Source organism: Macaca fascicularis, chromosome 9, assembly GCF_037993035.2.
Source record: "Macaca fascicularis isolate 582-1 chromosome 9, T2T-MFA8v1.1".
NCBI classification, from domain to species: Eukaryota; Metazoa; Chordata; class Mammalia; order Primates; family Cercopithecidae; genus Macaca; species Macaca fascicularis.
In genome coordinates this window covers 36,208,045-36,230,364 of record NC_088383.1, presented here as the reverse complement: position 1 = coordinate 36,230,364, position 22,320 = coordinate 36,208,045, and the positions used below count along the sequence as shown (strand labels likewise).

Genomic DNA, 22,320 nt, shown 5'->3' with positions numbered 1-22,320 from the left:
TGTCCGAGCTTGACCACTGGTAGTTGTGTGTCATTGGGTAGGGTACTTAGCTTCCTGATGTCTCACTCAGGTACTGCCAGGATGAACGAGTACAAGATTCCCACCCACACACAGGAAAAGTAAAGGCAGTCAGGGAAATAAGCCATGTGTTCCTCTGAATTCACTGCATGTCACAGTATAGTACAGTGTTTTTCAAACTATGAGTTGGAACCTCTAGGAGATTATGAAATCAATTTAGAGGATAATGGCTCATCTTTTTTAAAAAATGGAATGAAACAGAAAAGTTCAGAATATAACATTATGAAATGCATAAAGACAAATATTGTTTCATGTGTGTTTATCAATAAGAAACAAACTGGATTCAAATGTAAATTTTTTTACTATAGGTCTTAGTTTAAAAATTGGCAAATGTATATAGCAGTAAAACATCAGTATGGTTACCAGAAATATTGCCCAGCTATTTCAATATACAAAGAGCATTAAATACGCCACATTTTCTTTCACCTACTGATTAAGATTCTTTAAAGTTTCTAATCACTTGAAAGAAGTAATTTAAAAGAATAAAAAATAAGCCTACCAAATGCTGCCCAACTTAGACATCCAATAAGCAGCTTTTGCTAATTCAAATATTAGTATCATGTATTAATACCTTGTCATACAATAATTTTGTAGACTGCACCTGAAACTTTTGAGTCATCAGAATGCCTGCTAGGATTGTACCTTGCTGAGATGATATGACGTGCAGAGGAGGCATTAGGCACAAAGATGTTCATTACTATGTTGATTACAAAGGAAAAAGAAAACAACAACCTAAATGTCTAGTAATAAAAGACTGAATAAGTGGCAAATTTCCTACATGCAAAATTACGTAGTGATCAAAAATAATAATCAATAGTTTTTATAAACAGTTTAATACATCTGTAATTGGAGAAACACTTCTGTTTATCATGCAAAGTGAAAAAGACATAAATTTTATATATAGGACTAGCCACAATGGCTCACACCTGTAATCCCAGCACTTTGGGAGACCAAGGTGGGAAGATTCCTTAAGCCCAGAAGTTTGAGATCAGCCTAGGCAACAAAGTAAGACCCTATCTCTATGAAAAAATTAGTTGGACGCTGTGGCTGAGGCAAGAGGAATGCTTGAGCCCAAGAGTTCCAAGTTACAGTGAACTATGATTGTGCCACTGCACTCCAGCCTGGGCAACAGAGCAAGATCCATCCCTAAAAATAAATAATATTTTTTAAAAAATGTTATAGACAATGTCACCACAACTATATGTCATACAAATTTGGAAGGTTTGGGTTTTATTGTTTTGGTGACAGTGGTTTTAGACAAACCCAGCTTTTAAAAAATAGAAGAAATGAGACATAAAACGTTCACAGTAGTTCTCTTTGTAGGAGACAAGCACAATAGCTTTTTTCTATTTTTCTTTACTTTTCTATAATTTCTAAGTTTTCTCTAACAGGTAAATTTTACATCCAAAACGAAGAGAATGATATAACAACCTTTCCTTTTAAGTATACTGACACATACAGTTTTTCAATTATCATTAAATTTCCAACCTCAAAGGACAAGAATTTTATTCTGAAATGGTGAGAACTTCAGCAGTCACTTAGAGGGAAAGGAAAAGGGGCTAGTATGAACACCATTAAATGGTAAAACAAACAATAAAAATTACATGAGTAAAAGTAAAATGTATTTACCTCAGAATAGGAACGCTGTTTCATTCTAAGATAAGCAGGATTATGATTGGTTTAAGAAAGACCAAACCCAGTATTATTACCATCTGACAGGAACTAAGAAGCTGTTTGGACATCTGAGTAAGAGTTAAAAAGTCTGTATTTCATTTCTCATTTCTGCAGCACTTAATGACCTAAAAGTATATGCAGACACCAACAAACAGTCTTAGTTATTGAACAAACTAGTAATTGCAGAAATCACTCCAATCACTCTGAGTCCCAAGTGTGGAATGCAGTACAAACTACTGTCTGAAGACGTCTTCAACATCACAGCCAACAACTGCAACTTCAATATGTAAAAATCATTATTTGCTGTATGTTCTCTGGTATTCAACAGCACAAAAGCCAGCACTTGCTCCCATATAAATTAATTCATGTAGGAACAAGAAGAAAATTATTAAGCTAGTAAACAAAATATTAGTCTGACCTTGGCATAAATTACTATTTGAACTATTAAAGAATAAAAAGGAAAGCCAGTGTCATATTAAATACTTCACTATAACACAAAGTTGAAATGAAATTATGAGTGAAGGAGACTGACAGAGGACACTGCCAGGCCCAAAGTCACTGCCATTCAAGCCACTGTGGAATGTGCAGCTCATCTGGGTGACAGCAGCAGGACAGGCGTGCCCTGACCACTCTCCCCGCTCCTGCCATGCCTGGAGGTGAGGTGGTAATGACCTGCTGGGCTGCACTGTTGTAGACGGTAAAAGACATGAATCCCGCGCCTGCCCTGGTTAACAGGCCCAGCCCCATGTGGCCCAGGCACTATGGGGGACTGGCCTCAGGAGGCTCCTGGGCTTGTGGGTGTCCATTCTCAACCTGCCTAGTAACACTGTATTTCTCGAGCCTAACCAGCTCTGTCTAGTGCCATACAGAATTGGCCCTCACAAAAGCATCAACAAAAGAAGAACCAAACCAACCAAAACCTGCTCAGAAAAGTGCTCTGGGTTTCACTCACTCACCTTCAGGCCATACTCAGCTATCAAAATACACCTTCTGTTTATCACCAACTTTCCAGTCATTTTAAGACGACATGGAAAATGACCCACCCATTCTGGTCTGAGGCACTTGGTAACATTTACAACTGCCCAAGTACACATGAAGAAAGCTACAGACAATACAGCAAGTTCTGCTCACCAAGCAAAACAACTACACCCAGGCAGTATCAGTCCATGATGCTGGGAATCCCGTTTCTTCTTTCCTTCTCTGACTCCTAACTTGTTTTTGTAAAAAAGGGGGAAGAAGTGGGAAAAGATGATTTCCCAATTTATATAAACACCCATGCTAATTCTGGGTCTTCTTGAAGTACTTATCAGTAGTTCCTTCTCTGATGGGAAATACACATTTATTCTGCCTAACACTCTTCGAAAAATACTAATTTGCATTAGGTATAAAATGTATTTGTTTTAAAGGTACAATAAATAGATAAAGTTTTAAAAACAAAGAAATTTGAGATCGTGGGCACAAAAACATGCTTCATAAACCAATAAAGTAGAGTTTAATTCTAAAACCAAAGGACCTTAAAGATGAGCCCCCCACCCTTTCTTTTCAACAGTCCCAGAGGAAGTAGCTGCTCCAAAGTCACAGGTGCTGGTGACAGGAAGGCTCCCAGCCCACCGCTCCATCACTGTCATTCTCCAAAACAGAGGACAGAGAGAAAGTGAAAAAATTATGTCGAAAATATCTCCCACTGAATTTAAATAAGTAGGCATTTCTTATTAAGAAATACTGATACACAAAATGTAAAAGAGAAAGAAAAACAAAAAGAAAAATCTCCTTGTAATACTGGCCTCCCCAAGCGCCCCACGTCCAACATTCAGAAATAAAGATGCAGCTCCACAATGACAGGAACCCACAAGATGCCCTTCCCAAAGTGCCAGCAGCCTCAGGACCACAACCTTTCCATCAGAAGAAACCCTTTATCCCCACTTGGCTGTCAGCTCAAGAAGCCGACAACTCCCATGCTGTCCCTTAGCATTCAAGCTCTGAGCCCGGAAAACTCCAAAGAGCGTCTAACGCCATCTCCCAACTTCCAAAACCAACCCAAGGAGCACATCCCCAGCACAATGTCCTACATCCTCCATACGCTGCTGAAACCCAGGATGCCACTCCCCTGCAAGGCCTGGTGTTTTGCTCTTAACCTCCGCCCTCCCCCTGTAAGTCACCAAAAGGACTTTCTGTTCTCAAAGTTGAGCAGCCCTTTTCTGACTCTAATCTCCTACCTTCCCAGCTCACTCCCTGACATCCCAACCCCATAAATTCTTCCACCTACCATGACCACAGACCCCGATTCCACCACCTCTCTGCCACCCCTCCACCTGCTACATCCTCGCTTCCTTCTCTACCCGACTCAGAGCCACAGCCTCATAGTCATATCGGCTACCTGGTGCTCTCACATGCTGCCACACTCCTCTGCCCTCCAAAGCACTTTCTGGCAAATCCCAAGCTGATTAAATCTAACTCCCCATCTCCTCTGCCCCAAGCAGCTGCACACAGCTGGAGGAGATGCAGAATCCTGCTGATCGGTCCCACTGTAAACTCTTGACACCCCACTCAGGTAAGCCCTGAGTGATGTGAGATAGCATCACTGGAAAGGCCCTTTTTGTCTCTCCCCCAACCTCCAACACTCCCTGGCACTCTCAACTTACTGTCCATCCAGCTGAGAAGACAGAGGCCAGGAGAAGCACTGCAGCCCTCTTGCCTCCATTCTGCTCACCCTGCCATCTCTGCCCCCTGCATCTCTCTGACCTGTGGTCCCGAAAAAGGCACCTCCCTGGGGCCGGCCCCGCTACTTGGCAATGGCTCCCTGCCCCTCCCATCCTCTCTCTCCTGCATCATGCATTTCCCATCAGCACAGGCACACGTAATAATTACTCTCATTCCAAACACCAAAACTACAGCTTTCAACCAGCCTCCCCTCTGCAGCCTTCCCTCTATTTCTCTGCTTCCTGTTCAGCCAGGCTCCTGCGTGCTCCAGTTTCTCCTCCCTGTTCTCTCTGCAACCCTGCTCAGCAGGGCCATTGCTCCCACCCCCAACTCTCCAGCCCTTACCAAGGCCACTGCTAATTCAATGGCCACATCTCAGTCCTTATCTTACTAGAGATGCCCACTTTATCCTCAAAATGTCTTCCTCGCTGACTGCCGGGACCATCTCTCTCTCTTCACCGCGGCTCCCTGCCCCTATCTCTGCCCCTCCCCAGCTCCTTCTCACACACACCTCTGCTGCTTCCTTGTCCCTTCCCTCCCTGCTGCTTGGTGACCTCAGTCACAAGATTGTAATGAATACCCTCAGTATGCCAATGGCTCCCATGCTATTATCTCCAGCGCTGACTCCACTGAACTCCCATACTGCCCGTTCAGCTCCCCTGTTGACTAATACATAAATCAAAACCAACAGGCTCAAGACCTGCTCCTTCTAGTCTACATCAGTCACTAAGGAGCAACTCTACTCTTCAAGGCCTGCACTCATCCTCCACCCTCGCTATTCCCACCCAATCCAGCCCACCAGCAAATCCCCTGACCTTGCCCCTTGACATGCCTCAGGGTCTAACCCCTCTTCAGCACCCACACTGCACCCCCTGGGAATACTCCATTGTCCATTCTCTCCAGAGCTGCCAGAGGAATCCTGCCAAAACTGCATTAGGAGCACGTCTGCTCAAACTCCCACAGTGGCCCCCATGCCAGAGTGTGAAGTACTCATAGTGGCTGCAGGACTGGCCATGCCCTGCCCCTGCTGCCTCTCTGACCTCTCCCCTCCATCCCCCACCCTCCCTCTGCCCCTCAAACCCACCAGGCATATGCCCACTCTGCTGGGAAGGCTCCTTCCCAAGGATTCACATGGTTCAGCCCTCACATCCTTCAGGTCTCTGAAGGATGTCACCTTATGTAAGAGTAACACCATAAGATCCCTTTATATAAGCACTGTCTTAATACCTAACACATAGCAGTTACATGGCAGACACCGTTCTAAGAATTTTACATATGCCAATTTATTTAGTACAACTCACGTAATAATATTACCCTCATGTTACCTACAAGGAAACAGGGAGAAGTTAAAGGGCTTGCCAAAGTCACACCGCTAGTAAGTAATGGGAATTCGCATTCCAACTCAGGCAGCATGGCTCCAGAATTTCTGCTACACCCGCCCTACCAATGTCCCCACCCTTAACTTCCTGTTTAGTTTTCTCTCTTGTCTGCTTTGTTCATGACTGCCCCAGGGCCCCAGATGGTGTCCAACAGAGAGCGGGTACTTGGCCATTACTTGTTGAATGAGTTAAAGAACGAGTCAATCACACTGAGCCACCTGCAAAGCTGTCATCAATCTGTTGCTGTACAGGAGTCACCAGATCACAATTAAAATAAGAGCCACTGGTTCCCATAGTGAAGGTGGTTTCCTTCACTGGCTGGAGGATGGGACAGTGACCTGGTGCGAGCTGAGCCAAGGAGCACCAGAACAAGTGGCCTTTCTAACAGCTGAAAACGAATGAGCAGCTACACCATGAACGGCAAAGCACAGCCTCAAATACCTTCATCACGGGAAATGCCAGGGGTAGGCCTACATTTTTTGGTTAAAAGCGTATCTTTTGTTTTCCCGCCTGTTATGCCTTTATCAAACTATCTGTGGTTTACAGTCACATGTTCCAAATTCCAGACCAAGCACAAACATCCAACCTGTGCCAAACAGACTGAGCAAGCCAGAGAACAGAAATCACAGGAAGCCTAGAAACTCCCCAAGTGTCAGACGTGCCCATTATTTCTGGCATTTCATGGCAGAAATGCTACCCTTGGGTTATTACTTACAAATATTTCAAGCTACTGCAATGACACTGCTACTAAACAACACCTCAAACCTCTTGAAATCTTAGAAATTAAGATTGTATTTATATTATTTTAGGGTTTAGCAAGTTTTTCTTAAGACATGGAAACGTGCAGGTAAAATCGAGAAGTGTGAGAAATAACAGAGATGATGATGATGGTCATAATCATCCCACTGTCTCAAGACCACAGTAGTGTTTCCCCATCATCTGCCCCTAAATATAAATAAAAATTGCTATCTGGCTTACCACGTTATCACTAATAAAGCCTCCTGTCTTTTTGAAACATGATAACTATCAGGCCTCTGAGCCCAAGTTAAGCCATCATACCCCAGTAACCTGCACACATACATCCAGATGGCCTGAAGCAACTGAAGATCCACAAAAGTGAAAATAGCTTAACTGATGACATTCCACCATTGTGGTTTGTTTCTACCCCACCCTAACTGATCAATGTTCTTTATAATCTCCCTCACCCTTAAGAAGTTTCTTTGTAATTCTCCCCACCCTTGAGAATGTACTTGGTGAGCTTCACCCCCTGCCCCCAAAACATTGCTCTTAACTTCACCACCTATCCCAAAACCTATAAGAACCAATGATAATCCCACCACCCTTTGCTGACTCCTTTTTCGGACTCAGCCCTCCTGCACCCAGGTGAAATAAACAGCCACGTGGCTCACACAAAGCCTGTTTGGTGATCTCTTCACATGGACACATGAAACAATAACATCTGAAAGTCTCGCTTACAAAGCCACATGTTAAACTATGGTTTTTCTAGAATTCAAATTAAACCACCTTTCTTAGACAGCGTCTCGCTCTGTCATCCAGGCTGGAGTGCAGTGGTGCGATCTCGGCTCACTGCAAGCTCCGCTTCCTGGGTTCACGCCATTCTCCTGCCTCAGCCTCCTGAGTAGCTGGGACTACAGGTGCCCACCACCACACCCAGCTAATTTTTTGTGTTTTTAGTAGAGACGGGGTTTCACCATGTTAGCCAGGATGGTCTCGATCTCCTGACCTCATGATCCACCTGCCTTGGACTCCCAAAGTGCTGGGATTACAGACGCGAGCCACCGTGCCTGGCCCTAAACCACCTTTCTTCAACCTACATGGTAACTATTGTTTTCCAAAATCTGTATAATCAATTTATCTAAAAATTACATTAGAAATTAGGAGACACTAATTTTTAAATCTAGAACTTATCTCGACATGCAATTTTGAAACTGTCAGGAATGAAGAGACAAACTGCTTATTACACTTCTGCTGGAGAACAACGAACAGCTCTGGGGTGGTACCCAGAGGGCCATCAGCCCCACAGATCCCACGAGGGGCAAGAGGAATAACCCAGCACTGTCAGTCTCTGTTCCATCCAGGATCCAGTGAGTCAGTGACAAGGCGGGGTTGGCAACAAGAAGACCACCACTAACCACAAAGACCCTGGCAAAAGGAAGCTGCTCATGAAACATAAACTGGATATGACTGCTTATTACAATTCCTGTCCATGAGTTCATGTCCAAATCTACATTATGCATGGCAAATCTATACTATCTATGGCAAATCTACACTACCACACTTTTACTAAAAGCAGGAAAAGGACAAAGGAACAACTGCTTGCACACAAATGTGTTCTGGAGGCCAGTTAATTTAGGACAATTAAGTACTATTTAAATGAAAGAAAATCGGTAGTTAGTGGGGGAAAAACCCCACATTTTCCACTGAGCATGTGTGTCCAGTATCTTCATCAAGGAGAATATTTTAGGTAACCGACATGTAAGTATTTTGAAGAGATTTTTGAATCTCACTGACCTGTTACCTGACTTCTCAGATGATAAAGTATTGTACCGTGGAATCGAACATTTAGTACTATTTTTAAAAAGCTGAAATAGCCATCATTTCCTTCCACCTTTTCTGTTGATCAGCAAACAATCAAAAGAGACCAAAATCTGAAAGAACAATTATATTTTAGAAGTTTCCAGTACAGTCCAAGTCCCAAATTTCCTGTGTTTAATCCTCCTGTGAGACAACGACAAATTGTTTAAGGAGGCAGGCAGAGTACTCCAGTTATTTTTAACAGATCTGCCCAATGACCTTTCTTATGAGAGTAAACGGTGCTAAACGAAGCCTAAAAATCATGAAATATTTAGAAGTAAAAACACCTACTTACTGTCTGCAACTTATTCTCTAATGGTGCAGAAAACAAAGTAGTAAGAAAGAAAAAAAATGATAAAACAAATGTGGCACAGTGTTAACACTGGTGATTACAGGTCTACTTCAAGTTTGAAATTGTTTCAAAATAAAATGTTAAAGAACATGTATCAGCAGGATTATTACATAAAAGGATTATTTAAGATATGAACTATTTCCTACACCTACACACATGCTCCACCCCTCCCTCCCTCTGGTTTCCAAACAACCTCCATCCTTTCCTAGTCAAGATCCTAGGAAAAGTAGTCTCTCACCTCCTACTCCTGGCTCCAAATAGCCTCAAAACATGACTTCTGTCTCCCTCTCTCAATTAAAACTGTTCTCACCAGAGTCATCAATGACTTCCTACTTCCCAAATCCATCAGCACATTCCAGCTCTAACAGTCTTCCACCCTTCCTGGCAGAAATGCGGACTCCACTCCTGCTTCTCTGCTCAGTCTCTCCATGCAGTCTCTTCCTCTAACCCTTACATTTTGCCCCAACTCCTCTCAGCTCTCCAGTGCACTGCCTTGAGAAGATTCTGAGGATCCCACAGGCTCCATGGGAAACAGCAGTGATGGTTATTAACGTCTGCGTGGGTGGAGAGTGGGCGGCAGGAGAGCAGGGTGGCAGCACGGCTCTACCTGGAACTTGACTTCCTTCTCTAAAGGCTCTCCTTCATGGGTTAACTCATCTCCTCCTTTAATTCCAACTATTTCTAATACCCACCAAAATCTACTTTTTAAGGGACACTCCTCCACTGACTTCCAGACCTACAGAGCCAGCCACCCACAAGCAGTTCCATTTACTGTTCCACAGATGTGAACTCTTCTGCTACCAAAACATGCTCTTCCTTCCATAATCCCAAACTGAGTTAATGGCACCACTGATCACCCTGAAGCCAAACCACAAATACTAAAAATGTCCCCGATTTCTACTGTTCCCTCATCCCTTACATCCAAATCTATTTGGAAGCTCCTCTCATTTCCATCACTGCTTCCACCACCTTGATTTAAGTCCTCATCATCTGTTGCCCGGACTATTCAATATCCTAACATCTCTACCTCTCGCCTCCTCCACCCCTACATCCATTCTCCACGTTGCTTTATTAGGATTATCTTTTCAAAATACAAATCTAATTTCATTTGTAAAAAATTTTAAAACAAAAATTCAGTCATGCACTGCATAACAACATTTTGGTCAACAACAGACTACCTCAATGACAGTAGTCCCTTAAGCTTATGATGGAGCTGAAAAATTCCTATCACCTAGTGACATCACAATGTAGTGCAACATATCACTCCTGTGTTTGTGATGATGCTGTTGTAAACAAACCTACTTTTATATTACTTTTATATGCCAGTCATATAAAAGTCTAGCACATAAAATTATGCATAGTATATAACACTTGATAATGACAATAAATGATTGTTTTGCTGGTTTATGTATACTTTTTATTGTTAGAGTATGCTACACTTCTACTTGTTAAAAAACAGCTATAGCCAGGCGCAGTGGCTCACAACTGTAATCCCAGAACTTTGGGAAGCCGAGGCAGGTGGATCACTTGAGGTCAGGAGTTCAACACCAGCCAGACCAACATTGTGAAACCCCATATCTACAAAAAATACAAAAATTAGCTTGGCTTGATGGCACACGCCCATAATCCCAGCTACTTGGGAGGCTGAGGCAGGAGAATAGCTTGAACCCGGGGGGTGGAAGTTGCAGTGAGCTGAGATCACACACTGTACTCCAGCCCAGATGGCAGAGCGAGACTCTGTCTCAAAAAAACAAAAACAAAAACAAAATACAGTTAACTGTGAAACTGCCCCAGGCAGGGCCTGCAAGAGGTACCAGAAGAAGGCCTTGCCATCATGGGAGGTGACAGCTCCACATGTGTTGTCGCCTCTAAAGCCCTTCGAGTGTGTTGGAAATGGGTATTCAGTGTTGCAGAAATCAACACTAAGACAAAGGATCTCTCAGCAAGGCTAAATTACTTTTCTGCAGAAAGGGTGCTGCTCACTAGCAGTCTTGCCACGAGAGCACACATAAACAAAGGAGACAGGGTCATTTATAAGCCTGATGCGTCCACCCTATGGCTGTGTCCAGTTTCCACTGGCTGGAACAGGACCTCACATTCTGTACTTGTCCTGACTGGCTGGCAACTTAGAACTTCCCAAAAGAGGCAAAGGTAGAGGAGAACAAAGGAAAGGACGAAGTAACTTGTGGAATGCTGAGAAAGTCAAAAACACCTCCAAATAAGAAAGAGGAACAGGCTATGACCTAATGCCTGCTTAGACCTGTACAGGCATGCCAGGGCAAATACCTAGGCTAAAAGATGGGGGCTAAGAACACAAAGTATATTGCTTTCTTTATTATGGCTAGCAGATAGTTAAGAATATTAGCACAGGTCTTTGAGTAAATTTTGCTTCTAAGAGAGGCTACTATTTATTCTCAATTAGACTGGGAGGAAAGTCCCTTTGAAGAGGAACATCTACTTCATTTTCTACAGAGTGGGACAGAGGTGCTGGTGGAAGACAGTGGTATTGATGATCCTGACCCTGTGTAGGCCTGGCTAATGTGTGTGTTCATGTCTTGTTTTTAACAAAAAAGTTTAAAAAGACAATAAAAATTTTAAAACAGAAAACAGCATACAGAATACGGATATAAAGAGAAAAAATATTTCTGTACAGCTATCCAATGTGTTTGTGTTATAACTGTTATTTCAAAAGTCAAAAAGTTTTAAAAATTTAAAGTTTATAAAGTAAAAAAGTTACAGTAAGCTAAGATTAATTTATTAGTGAAGAAAAATATTTTGTATCAGTTTAGTGTGGCCTAGATGTACAGTGTTTGCTAAGTCTCTAGTAGTATACAGAAATGTTCTAGGCCTTCAGAGTCACTCTCCACTCACTTGCTAACTCACCCAGAGCAATTTCCAGTCCTGTAAGTTCCATTCATGGAGACGGTAAACAGGTATACTATTTTTTATCTTCTATACTGTGTTTTTACTGTACCTTTTCCATGTTTAGGGATGTTTAGATATATAAGTACTTACCCACCGTGTTCAAATTACCTATTCAGTCCAGTCAGATGCTGTACAAGTCTGTAGCGTAGGAGCAACAGGCTATACTATTCAGTCTACATGTGTAGTGGCTAAACCATCTATATCTGTGGATAAGTACACTCTCTCATGTTCACACAATGATGAAATCACCCTAATGAGACATTTCTCAGGAAGCACTTCCTTACAACGTATCCCCTTCATTAAGTGACACATGACTGTATATGAAATAAAGGGGGAAAATAACACAAACCACATCAATAGCCCATCCCATAGCCATCCCCAATAGTTTCTTTATTCATACTCCCAAATTCATTACTCATACTCTATATGTTCCTAACATGAAAATGTCTTCTAATCCTCAAATACATCATGCTGTTTCATATCTCTGTATTTCAAATAGTTTTCCCTTGACTAAAACGTTCTTACCCTACAAGCAATCTCCTACTTGTTTCTAAAAACTATTTTCAAATATCAAGTCTTGTAGGTAGACCACCCTAAACTCCCAACGAAGTACCTCCTATCCAGGTAATTTGTATGAGTCTCCGGGCTCACTATTTCACTACCTTTCAATTATAAAGCCATCTCTCCCGCCAGACTATGAGCCTGATGTGCAGCAGATGGCTAATAAACGGTGAGTTAATTTTATGTCCTTTTAATGACTCACATTGCTTCTGCTTCAAAGTTCTAAGCTTAGCACTCAAGGGTACCTAATTTTCCCTTATTTAGTTCTATTTCTCCAGCCACCACCATAAGCCCTTGGAGGGCAACCAGCACTGCCTCAGAGATCTGCATCGCTCCAACACAAACATGGCCCTATACATCAGGAGTGATGGCAACACTCTGTGGGTCATGCAGGCTAAGTGACATTTCTAGCCAGCCCATGTGTTATACCCAAGTATACTTTCACTATTGCTTTACTAGGACTTTTAAACTATTATTCAAAATGCAACAATGAATCTAAGTTCTTTAAAATTATGTCATCGTTTTAAATAAAACCATAAATGGGAACTTTTCCTTTCAGACAGACTTTACAACAATGGGTGTTCTCTTAAGTATGATCAGTTTAAATCATACAGCCAAATTTGTTTTCCAGAGAAACACATTTTTATTTTACAACAGGTAATTAACTTCATTTAATGAAATGAACTTTATTAAAGACATCTACACCTTAAAATAAGATACACCAGCATGAACTCTTATCAAGTCTATGCTAATAACCTACTGCTTTATCTTTTTCTATTTTCATACAGGGCCTCACTCTGTTGTCCAGGTTGGAGTGCAGTGGCACAATCTCAGCTCATGCAACCTCCATCTCCTGGACTCAAGCAATCCTCCCACCTCAGATTCCCAAGTAGCTAGGACTATACTATAGGCACACACCGCCATGCCTGGCTATTTTCTTTTTTATCTTTAGTTGAGACGAGGTTTCGCCCGTGTTTCCCAGGCCAGTTTCAAACTCCTGAGCTCAAGTGATCCTCCTGCCTCGGCCTCCCAAAGCACTGGGATTACAGGTGAGAGCCACCGCGCCCAGCCTCCTACTGCTTTTTCCATTTAAAAGCCCAATTGCTAAGCCAAAGCATAGTAAGAATAAGGACCCCAAATTAAGAAAACAAGAAGCGTACACAATGCGGATACATAGGAAACTCTGTACCACTCTCTAAGGCCACAAACACTTAACATCAGGGAAAGCTCTTATTCATCTTGTCTCTGTTCCTTCCAAAGTGAAAGCCATTTCAAAGAAGACTGCTTCTGCTTCTTTGCTAACAATAGTTTAAAGGCCAACTTGTTCTTGGCTTACAATGGTTCCATTCTGCAACATGGTAAAACAAGGCAGTATTCAGAAGAAGCCAAAACACCTGTCAGTGCTACAGACTCTCCCCGAACCTCATACCACATGGGGCCCCATTCTAGCTCCTTATGGGACTCTTCCTTTCCGTTTCAGGCAAATAGGGTCTTATAAGCAGTGCTAACAATATAGAATGCCTTCTGAATTGGCAATTGCAATACTCTCTCATCTAGAGAAAAATCCAAAGCAATATGATAGAAATAAGAGCACCCATCCTTAACTTCACAGGTACACTTGTTAAAACAAAATGAGTATGAAAAGAGATGTCTTAAAATAGCAATAACACATGAAAATCTAGACATATTTCAGCTTAGTTTATGAATTAAGACTACCTCTCTCACAGCATAATTAACAAATGTGTGTAATGCTTCTCAGAAGTAAAGATAAGCAGGGACTGGAGTCCCACGTGTGCAATTACACTTCATTCTACTTTGGAAACTGCTCTAGGCTCTGCCCTTTCTGATGCCCAGAATCTCTCTTTCTAGGAGCTGACTGTGAAGTTCTCCCCCACAGGTGATCACCACTACAAGACTGTGCCCCGGACAGTCAAGAAATGTGCTGCACTCAAAAAAACTCCAGAGTTTATTCTGAAGACATCTAGGAAAGAGTCAGCTCTACGAGGGTTAGGAAGCAAGGGTCTAGAGCAGGGTAGGCAGATTCAGGTCAGGCTGTTTTCATAAGCAAAGCCGAAATGGAGCAGCCAGGCCTGTTCTCTTACATACCGTCTATGCTCACTTCTGAAGTTCAACAGCAGAGCTGAGCAGTTCAGAGACCATTTGGCCCTTTCCAGAGAACCTCTGCTAACCTCTGTTCCAGAGTGGCCAGGGACACAAGGACATGAGAAACAGCATAGGGGTAAGTTCCCTGAGTTTCCTTTTTGCTTCACGTATCTCAGATAAAAGCTGAAGGAGACAATCTGCAAACAAGAAGAGTGCAGACCAAAAGAACACCTGCTTTCTCTGTCCAAAGAACAGAAAGGAGCCTGTCTAGCAAGACAGAACATTTTTAGATAATAACCACTCTACTCCAGACAGGCATCAAAAACGACTGTGGCTCCAGTCCCACCCACACCAACAAACGCTGAGTGTGAGGCCTAAACTTTTGCCATTGTGAAGTGGTAACGAGATGCCCCAACACCTCTAGGTCCAAGGGTAGGGTCCAAGAAGGCCAAGTAGGGGGCCAGGACTTTCATCCTCCACTGCCAGTAATAACCAGCCCCCTGCACTACTGCACTATCAATGAAAACAAATGGAGACGTGAGACTCCCACTAACTATAACAAAGAGCCCCAGCCACAGCCCCTCAGTGTCAACAGTGTTGCTAAGTAAAATCTGAACTTCTGTCTCCACCTGGCAGTAACAAGCGAGTGGCCCACCATCCTCTGCCAGAGCAATGCCATAAGTTAACTAAAACAGAAGGTTTAAATGATACCCAAAATGTCCAGGAGGTTTCAATTAAAAAAAAAAAAAATCACTCACCCCACAAAGAAGCTAGATCTCAAGCTGTACGAAATGAAGAAAATACATGCCAGCACTGGGATGACAGAGATGTTCAAGTTACCTGACAGATTTTAAAGCAGCCATAATAACACTCTTCAATGAACAAGGACACACACACACTTTAAACAAAAAAAAAAAGAGAGAGAGAGATAAAGAGGCAGCAAAGAAAAAGAGGCTCAGCTCAGCAAAGAAATAAAAGCTATAAACAAGTACCAAATGGAAATTTTAGAACTGAAAAATATAACAACAGAAGTAAAAAAGCTCAGTAGATGTGCTCAACAGCAGAACAGAAGGAAAAATCAGTGAACTCAAAGATGGAACAAAAGAAATTACCCAAACTTAACGAGAGAGAAATCGAGAAATAGACCAGAATGAAAAAAACTAGTAATAGAGCCCAGGGACTTGTGGGACTGTGAAAAAAGAACTAACATTCTCATCATCAGAGCTCCAAGGGAGAAAAGACAGAGGGCAGGGCTTGGAAAGTATATGAAAAAATAACAGCTGAAAAGTTCCCAAATTTGGCAAGAAACAGAAACCCAAGACTCAAAAAGCTAGTTAAACCTTGAAAAACTAAAGACAGAAATATTCTTGAAAGCAGCCAAAGAAAGATGACACCTACTGATAAGGAAAAAACAATTTGAATGACAGCTGATTGTTCACCAGAAAACAGGAAAAGCCAGAAGAAAGTGGCACAATGCTTGCCAGGGATTGAAAGAAAAGAGGTGACAACCCAGAATCCTGTATCAGCAAAAATATCATTAAGGAATGACGAGGAAATCAAGATACTTTCATGAAACTAAGAGAAACTGTCACCAGCAGACCTACCCTGAAAGAATGGCTAAACAAAGTTCTCTAAATGAAAAGGAAATCAAATGACTCAACCTTGGAACATCAGGAAGAAAGAAAGAAGAGGGCGTGTAAAAACACAGGTAAAATGTAAAAGGCTTTCCCCTCCTTCTCTGGAATTTTCCAAATTACATTTGACAACTGAAGCGAACAGTGTAACAATGTCTACTGTGGTTCTAAATGTATATAGGAGAAATATTTAAGATGATTACATAGCTCCCACATGTACCAAATGACCTGTTATAAACAAAAATATTCACTGAATAACAGTGAAAGATTATAAATGTCCATTAATAGAGGGTTGGTTAAGTTAACAATGATACAGCCATAAGAGAGAATATTATACAACCATTAAAAAGACGGTTAGGCCAAGCATGATGGCTCACGACTGTAACCCAGGCACTTTGGAAGGCTGAGGCAGGAGGATCACTTGAGCCCAAGAGTTCAAGACTAGCCTGGGAAAATAGTGAGATCTCATCTCTAAAAAAAAAAAAAATGTTTTTTTAATTAGTCAGGCATGGTGGTATGCACCTATAATCCCAGCTACTTGGGAGGCTGAGGTGGTAGGACAGCTTTAGCCCAGGAGGCTGAGGCTGCAGTGAGCTGTGACTGCACCACTGCACTCTAACCTGGGAAACAGAAAAGGCCTTGTCTTGGGAAAAAAAAAAAAACTCTGAAGATATGTTGTTATGGACAACAAGCAGCGCTATAGCAGTGTGTCCTGGATGCTATCATTTGTATGAAGATAAATATGCATTCAGAGACTCTCTGGAGAGACACACAGAAGCTGGTAAGAGTGTTTGCTGCAAGCAGAGAACTGGCATCCAGAGATCACAGTAGGCTGTGGGGTGAAGGCGACAAGTTTCCCTGTATACCATTTTCATTCCTTTCCAGTTTATTATCTATTTACTATTATTAATTTTAAAAACTTTTTTTAAAAAGTGAAAAATTCCCAACCCAAAGGCAAGACTTGGAAGGATTCAGCTAAAGCTAAGGGGAAACAGTAAAACAGTGCTTCCATGATAGCTGTTTACATGTATTTAAACATGGCTACAGAGTTTATGAAATCCTGGGAAAAAACCTGTTCTCACTCTATTCATACTAGCTTCATCGAAAAGGTGGTGGTGGTTGTTTTTGTTTTTGTTTTTGTTTTTTGAGACAGACTCTGGCTCTGTCGCCCAAGCTGGAGTGCTAGAGTGTAGTGGTGTGATCTCAGCTCACTGCAACCTTTGCCTCCCCAGCTCAAGCAATCCTCCCAACTCACCCTCCCGAGTAACTGGGACTAAAGGCACGTGCCACCACGACTGATTAAATTTTTGTATTTTTTGTTGAGACAGGTTTTTGCCATGTTGCCCAGCTGATCTCGAACTCCTGGGCTTAAGGGAGCCTCCCCTCTCCACCTCCTAAAGTGCTAGGATTACAGGTGTGAGCCACTACACCCAGCCTGAAAATGATACTTTTAACAGTCAAATACTAATTTATTGAAAAGTGTTCTATGAATGTTGATCCTAAGGCCACAGCTAGGGAAAAATCTGATTTCAAATTATTAGGCCTTTGCCTGAAGACACAGCAAATGTGACATCAGACTCTCAAGGATCCTGGTATTGCAAACCCGGTTCCGTCAAGTGACGCTGATATGATTTGGCTCTGTGTCCCCACCCAAATTTCACCTTGAATTTTAATAATCCCCATGTGTCAATGGTGGGGCCGGGTGGATAACTGAATCATGGGGAAGTTTCCCCCATACTGTTCTCGTGATAGTGAGTTCTCACAAGATCTGACGGTTTTATAAGCATTTGGCATTTCCCCTGCTGTCATTTCTTCTCTTGCCTGCTGACACTTAAGATGTGTTTTCTGCCTTCCACCATGATTGTGAGGCCTCTCCAGCCATGTTGAACTGTGAGTCCATTAAACCTCTTTTTCTTTATAAATTACTCAGTCTCGGGTATATCTTTATTAGCAGCATGAGAACAGACTAATACAGATACCAAATATAAAACTTAAAACTGAATATTATAGATCACGAACCTGTAAACCAAATCACCGATAGAAAAGGAAAAAAAGAAACAGGAAAAAATTAACTTATTTTAAGATTTTTGAAGACTTCGTTTTCGTCCAATGTACAGAAATCAAAGCCAGCACCAGTTCTAAAAAGGTAACATATTTAAGGATCTCAAAGTCATGGAGGAAAAGAGCAACGTGTGAGTGAGAGCAAGTGCTGTGCCTCCAGCGTTGTTCCACAAAGCTCTGCCACGTCATAAGATCCACAACCCCAGAAACATCATGACCCCCACAACAGCTCTCTCCCTGGAGCAAGGCACCAAGCTCAGGTGAAACCAGGTCCTACACTATCACCCTCCAGAGACTAACTGGAAACCCTTCAACCAACTGCAGGGTAAAGCCAGCAGCAGCAGCAAACCTAACCCTGAGAGCCAGGAGCAAGAGCTTCTGACAAAGGGGAGGGCGGAGGTCACTTTATGCCCAAGATAATCTTTCCAGATACCTGCTGAGGGATGGGGGACCCATAAGAATCAGCTCACCCGGAAATTGTTACCATGTGAACACTGCATCCCACCACCACACACACCTTTCTAAAGCCCTGCCTTTTCAAAAGACAACGTCCGAATCCCTGCTCGGCACTCAGGGTCCCACAAGTAACTGCCGGACTTCCCTCCTGGCCTTGCCCAGTCCCCATGTCACACTTCCCCATGGTCCGGCTGCTGCTGCTTGCCTCACCCCTGCCTGACTCTCCAGCTCCCGTGTCTGGGCTTCTCTCTCCACCTGAAACAGCCTCTTGTCCACTATCCAAACTTCATCCCTCTTTCATAACCGAACTTCCTTCCTTTCTGGAACTTCTGCTGACCACCTCCCACCCAGAATTAACTTCCCCCTTCTAAACTACAGGAGGGACTATCCATTGTCACTACTACCATCACAATTAGGAAGAGGAACTTAAACACCTTAGCCATTACCTGTGCCAGATGTTCTCCCATTTAATTCTCACCAAAACCTAGCATTTGGTTCCCACAGGAGAGAGGAGGAATCTGAGGCCCAGAGAGATTTAATGAGAGCCTCTGAGCACATGTCCACTGAGTCCTCAACACAAAAGCTTCTGACTGTACCAACAGCTCACAAGGTTTGTGATTGAAATGGTCTTAATAAACAAAAGTGTGTAAACAAGTAACCCAGAAAGAACAGAGAGACGTAATGGCAGCTTGACTGTGTCATGTTTTATCTTTAAAATAAAGTTTAAGCATTGTATTGTACAAGACAATGTGTGTGATTATTTTGGTATAGAAATCATCTTTCATATTACTTATCCTCAGTAGAACCAGTCCTCCACGCAGATGGGCCACATGGGCCTATGAGACAGCCCAGTATGACCCACTAGGCCACACTGCTCCCCAAGGGTATGAGGCAGGTTTATTCTACACATTGGGCTTAATCCCTTACAAGGTGCCTTTAGGTACATCCTATCTTATTTCACCTTCACAATGAGCCTGTCCAGGGGTAGAATGGATGGTTATTTCCATTATCTCACAGACGAGGAAACTGATTACCAGGTATGTATAAGTGCCTCACCTATAGCTACTGAAGGCCCTGGCAGAGATGGGGACTTGGAGCTTCTGACTCCTAGCCTTGTAATCCGTGTTTCCAACCATCCTCTTCTGTTTATCAGCCCTAGACAGACATTATCTCCAGCCATCTCTCAGACTCCACATGTTGATGTCTCAATTCACTGTCCCAATCCAGGTGCAGCCTCTGCAAGGCAGGGGGGATTTGGGTTTCCTCACTTGCCTCCTCACCCCTGCCTTCTTCACCAGTCCATCATCCCACAGCGTTCAGCACAGATCATTCTGTTCTCTGACATTCTCAAAGTAAAAAGGAGTCGAGAAGCAGGAGATAAATTAAGTAGAAAGAAAGTGTAAGAGGTACAAAGTGAGGAAAGGGGAGAAAAATAGAAGCAATAAATAACTGAGAGAGCAGAAAAGAGTCTTATCCAAGCAGCAGCCCCAGCTCAGAAGGGCAAATGTGCCTAGACATGGGTCAAAAAATACAATCATTCTCAGAACTGTGACACGAAGAAGGCAAACAGGAAAAGTCATTCTGAAAACACCTACTTACTGGTTTCATTCAAAGCATCCCTCTGAATAGAGAGTAATACTTCCTAAGTGGAAAGGAGAGTCTTGTTCTTAAATGTTTTGTAAAAAGTGTTTGACAAAGGATCACTTAAGGGCAAAGTATACACCAAGAAAAACAGAGTTCAAAATTAATCACTTCCCATTTGAAAACTTTTTTAATACCATTTGTCAAATAGTACAAGTCTCTAAAATCGTAAAATGAAATATGAGTAGTATTAGTACCAAAAGTAAGAGCAGGACAAAGCTCTCCCATCCATAGCCAGGCTCCACCCCTGAGGATGCGTAGCTCCACAGTATGCTCAGCTGGGCACTCCCTCAGGGTCATAACTCATTCATGAGGGTGGAGAGATTACACAGCCATCACTTTTCCCTGAACCCATCGCACCTAAATCCCCATTTCAGACAGAGGGAGACAACTTAATAACTCATGGCAATGGGCCAGTCTTTTCCAGACTTACAGCCTTTGTGGGTAAAAACCAAAGCCACAATGAGCATCCACATCAGCAGCACATTAGCAACGCAGGCCTCACCCGCCTTCATGCTACGGGTCACTGTTTTTTAATACCCTAAAGAGAATAAACTAATAGAAGATTATTTTCCAGCAAAGACAATTCACAGGCAGGCTCTTGCTCCCCTTCCATCTCTGTCACTCACAAGTGTGTAAATATGACTGATGAGATTTACAGCACTTAAGTTCACATACAAGGAAATATTGCCAATACTAGTCAAATTCCTGTGACAACATGCATCACTTTCAGAAACAACTATTTCTTAGCCAGGTGCGGTGGCTCACGCCTGTACTCCTAACACTTTGGGGAGGTCAAGGCAGAAGGATCACCTGAGGTCAGGAGTTCGAGACCAGCCTGGCCAACATAGTGAAACCCCATCTCTACTAAAAATACAAAAAATTAGTCAGGCATGGTGGCACGTGCCTGTGGTCCCAGCTACTGGGGAGGCTGAGGCAGGAGAATCGCTTGAACCCAGGTGGCTCAGGTTGCAGTGAGCCGAGATCGCACCACTGCACTCCAGCCTGGGTGACAAGAGTGAAACTTCGGCCGGGCACGGTGGCTCACACCTGTAATCCCAGCACTTTGGGAGGCCGAGGCAGGCGGATCGCAAGGTCAGGAGATCGAGACCATCCTGGCTAACACGGTGAAACCCCATCTCTACTAAAAATACAAAAAATTAGCCGGGCGTGGTGGCAGGCGCCTGTAGTCCCAGCTACTCGGGAGGCTGAGGCAGCAGAATGGCGTGAACCCGGGAGGCGGAGCTTGCAGTGAGCCGAGATCGTGCCACTGCACTCCAACCTGGGCGACAAAGTGAGACTCCATCTCGAAAAAAAAAAAAAAGAGTGAAACTTCATCTCAGAAAACGACTATTTCTTAAGATGGTAGAACCAAGACTAATACATGTATCATATACTAGAAAGTTCATGTTTTTATCTTTTTATTCACAATAACTAACATATCTCTTTTTCTACTTTGGAGCACTGAACATCATTTTCCACACCTTTTCTTTGAGGACGGCTGTGTTATACTGCTTGACAAGAACTTGTCAAATAATTACCCTGAAATCTTCTTATGGTACTGGAGATATGAAAAGAAACCTCAAAATAGAGGTTTTATTAGACAAATAAAAATAAGGCTGAAAAATGTTCTACGAGTTGAGAAAAGTAAACTTAAAAGCTGAGAAGAGAGTACAAAGAAAAAGTGTATTTTATTTCATTCAAAAGGTTTTACAATAGGAGGAGGGAGATAATCAATGAAAAACCCCACCTTAGTTTACAGATAGTATCTTTTTTATTATTTTTTGTAGAGACAGGGGTCTCACTATGTTGCCCAGGCTGGTCTTTAACTCCTGGGTTCAAGGGATCTTCCCGCCTCAGCCTCCCAAAGTGCTGGGATTACAGGTATGAGCCACCGCACCCGGCCTACAGGTAGTATTTTAAAGAGATGTTAACCTCATATGCACATCAAGAATCTGAATACTCACTCAGCTGGTAAAACCAAGGTGGTAATGCTAATGGCACGTTAGTCCAGTTCAAAATATTTTTTAGTATCTTAACCACATTCTAGACACGTTAAGGATCAAATAAGATGCTGGCAAAAAAGACAGCAAAGGAACACACTGAGCCCTGGAGCACCTTTGCCCCCGGAACAGCACTCAAGCGAGACCCCAGAAGCATC

The 22,320-nt window shown here is 42.7% G+C and overlaps 1 protein-coding gene across 14 annotated transcripts in view; it reads right to left on the bottom strand.

The window, feature by feature from the left end:
- The window catches only part of CCNY (cyclin Y), a 223,575-nt gene that overhangs the window by 108,920 nt on the left and 92,335 nt on the right, over positions 1–22,320 (bottom strand). For 2 of the 14 annotated variants that reach the window (XM_005564993.5, XM_074001417.1), the window contains exon 1: positions 4,395–4,513. The exons of the other annotated variants lie outside the window; for them this stretch is intronic. In XM_005564993.5, coding sequence (XP_005565050.1) covers positions 4,395–4,401 — 7 coding nt within the window. In that variant the 5' untranslated portion in view covers positions 4,402–4,513. Of the gene's footprint in view, positions 1–4,394; positions 4,514–22,320 lie in introns of those variants that run through there. 14 annotated transcript variants of the gene reach the window in all.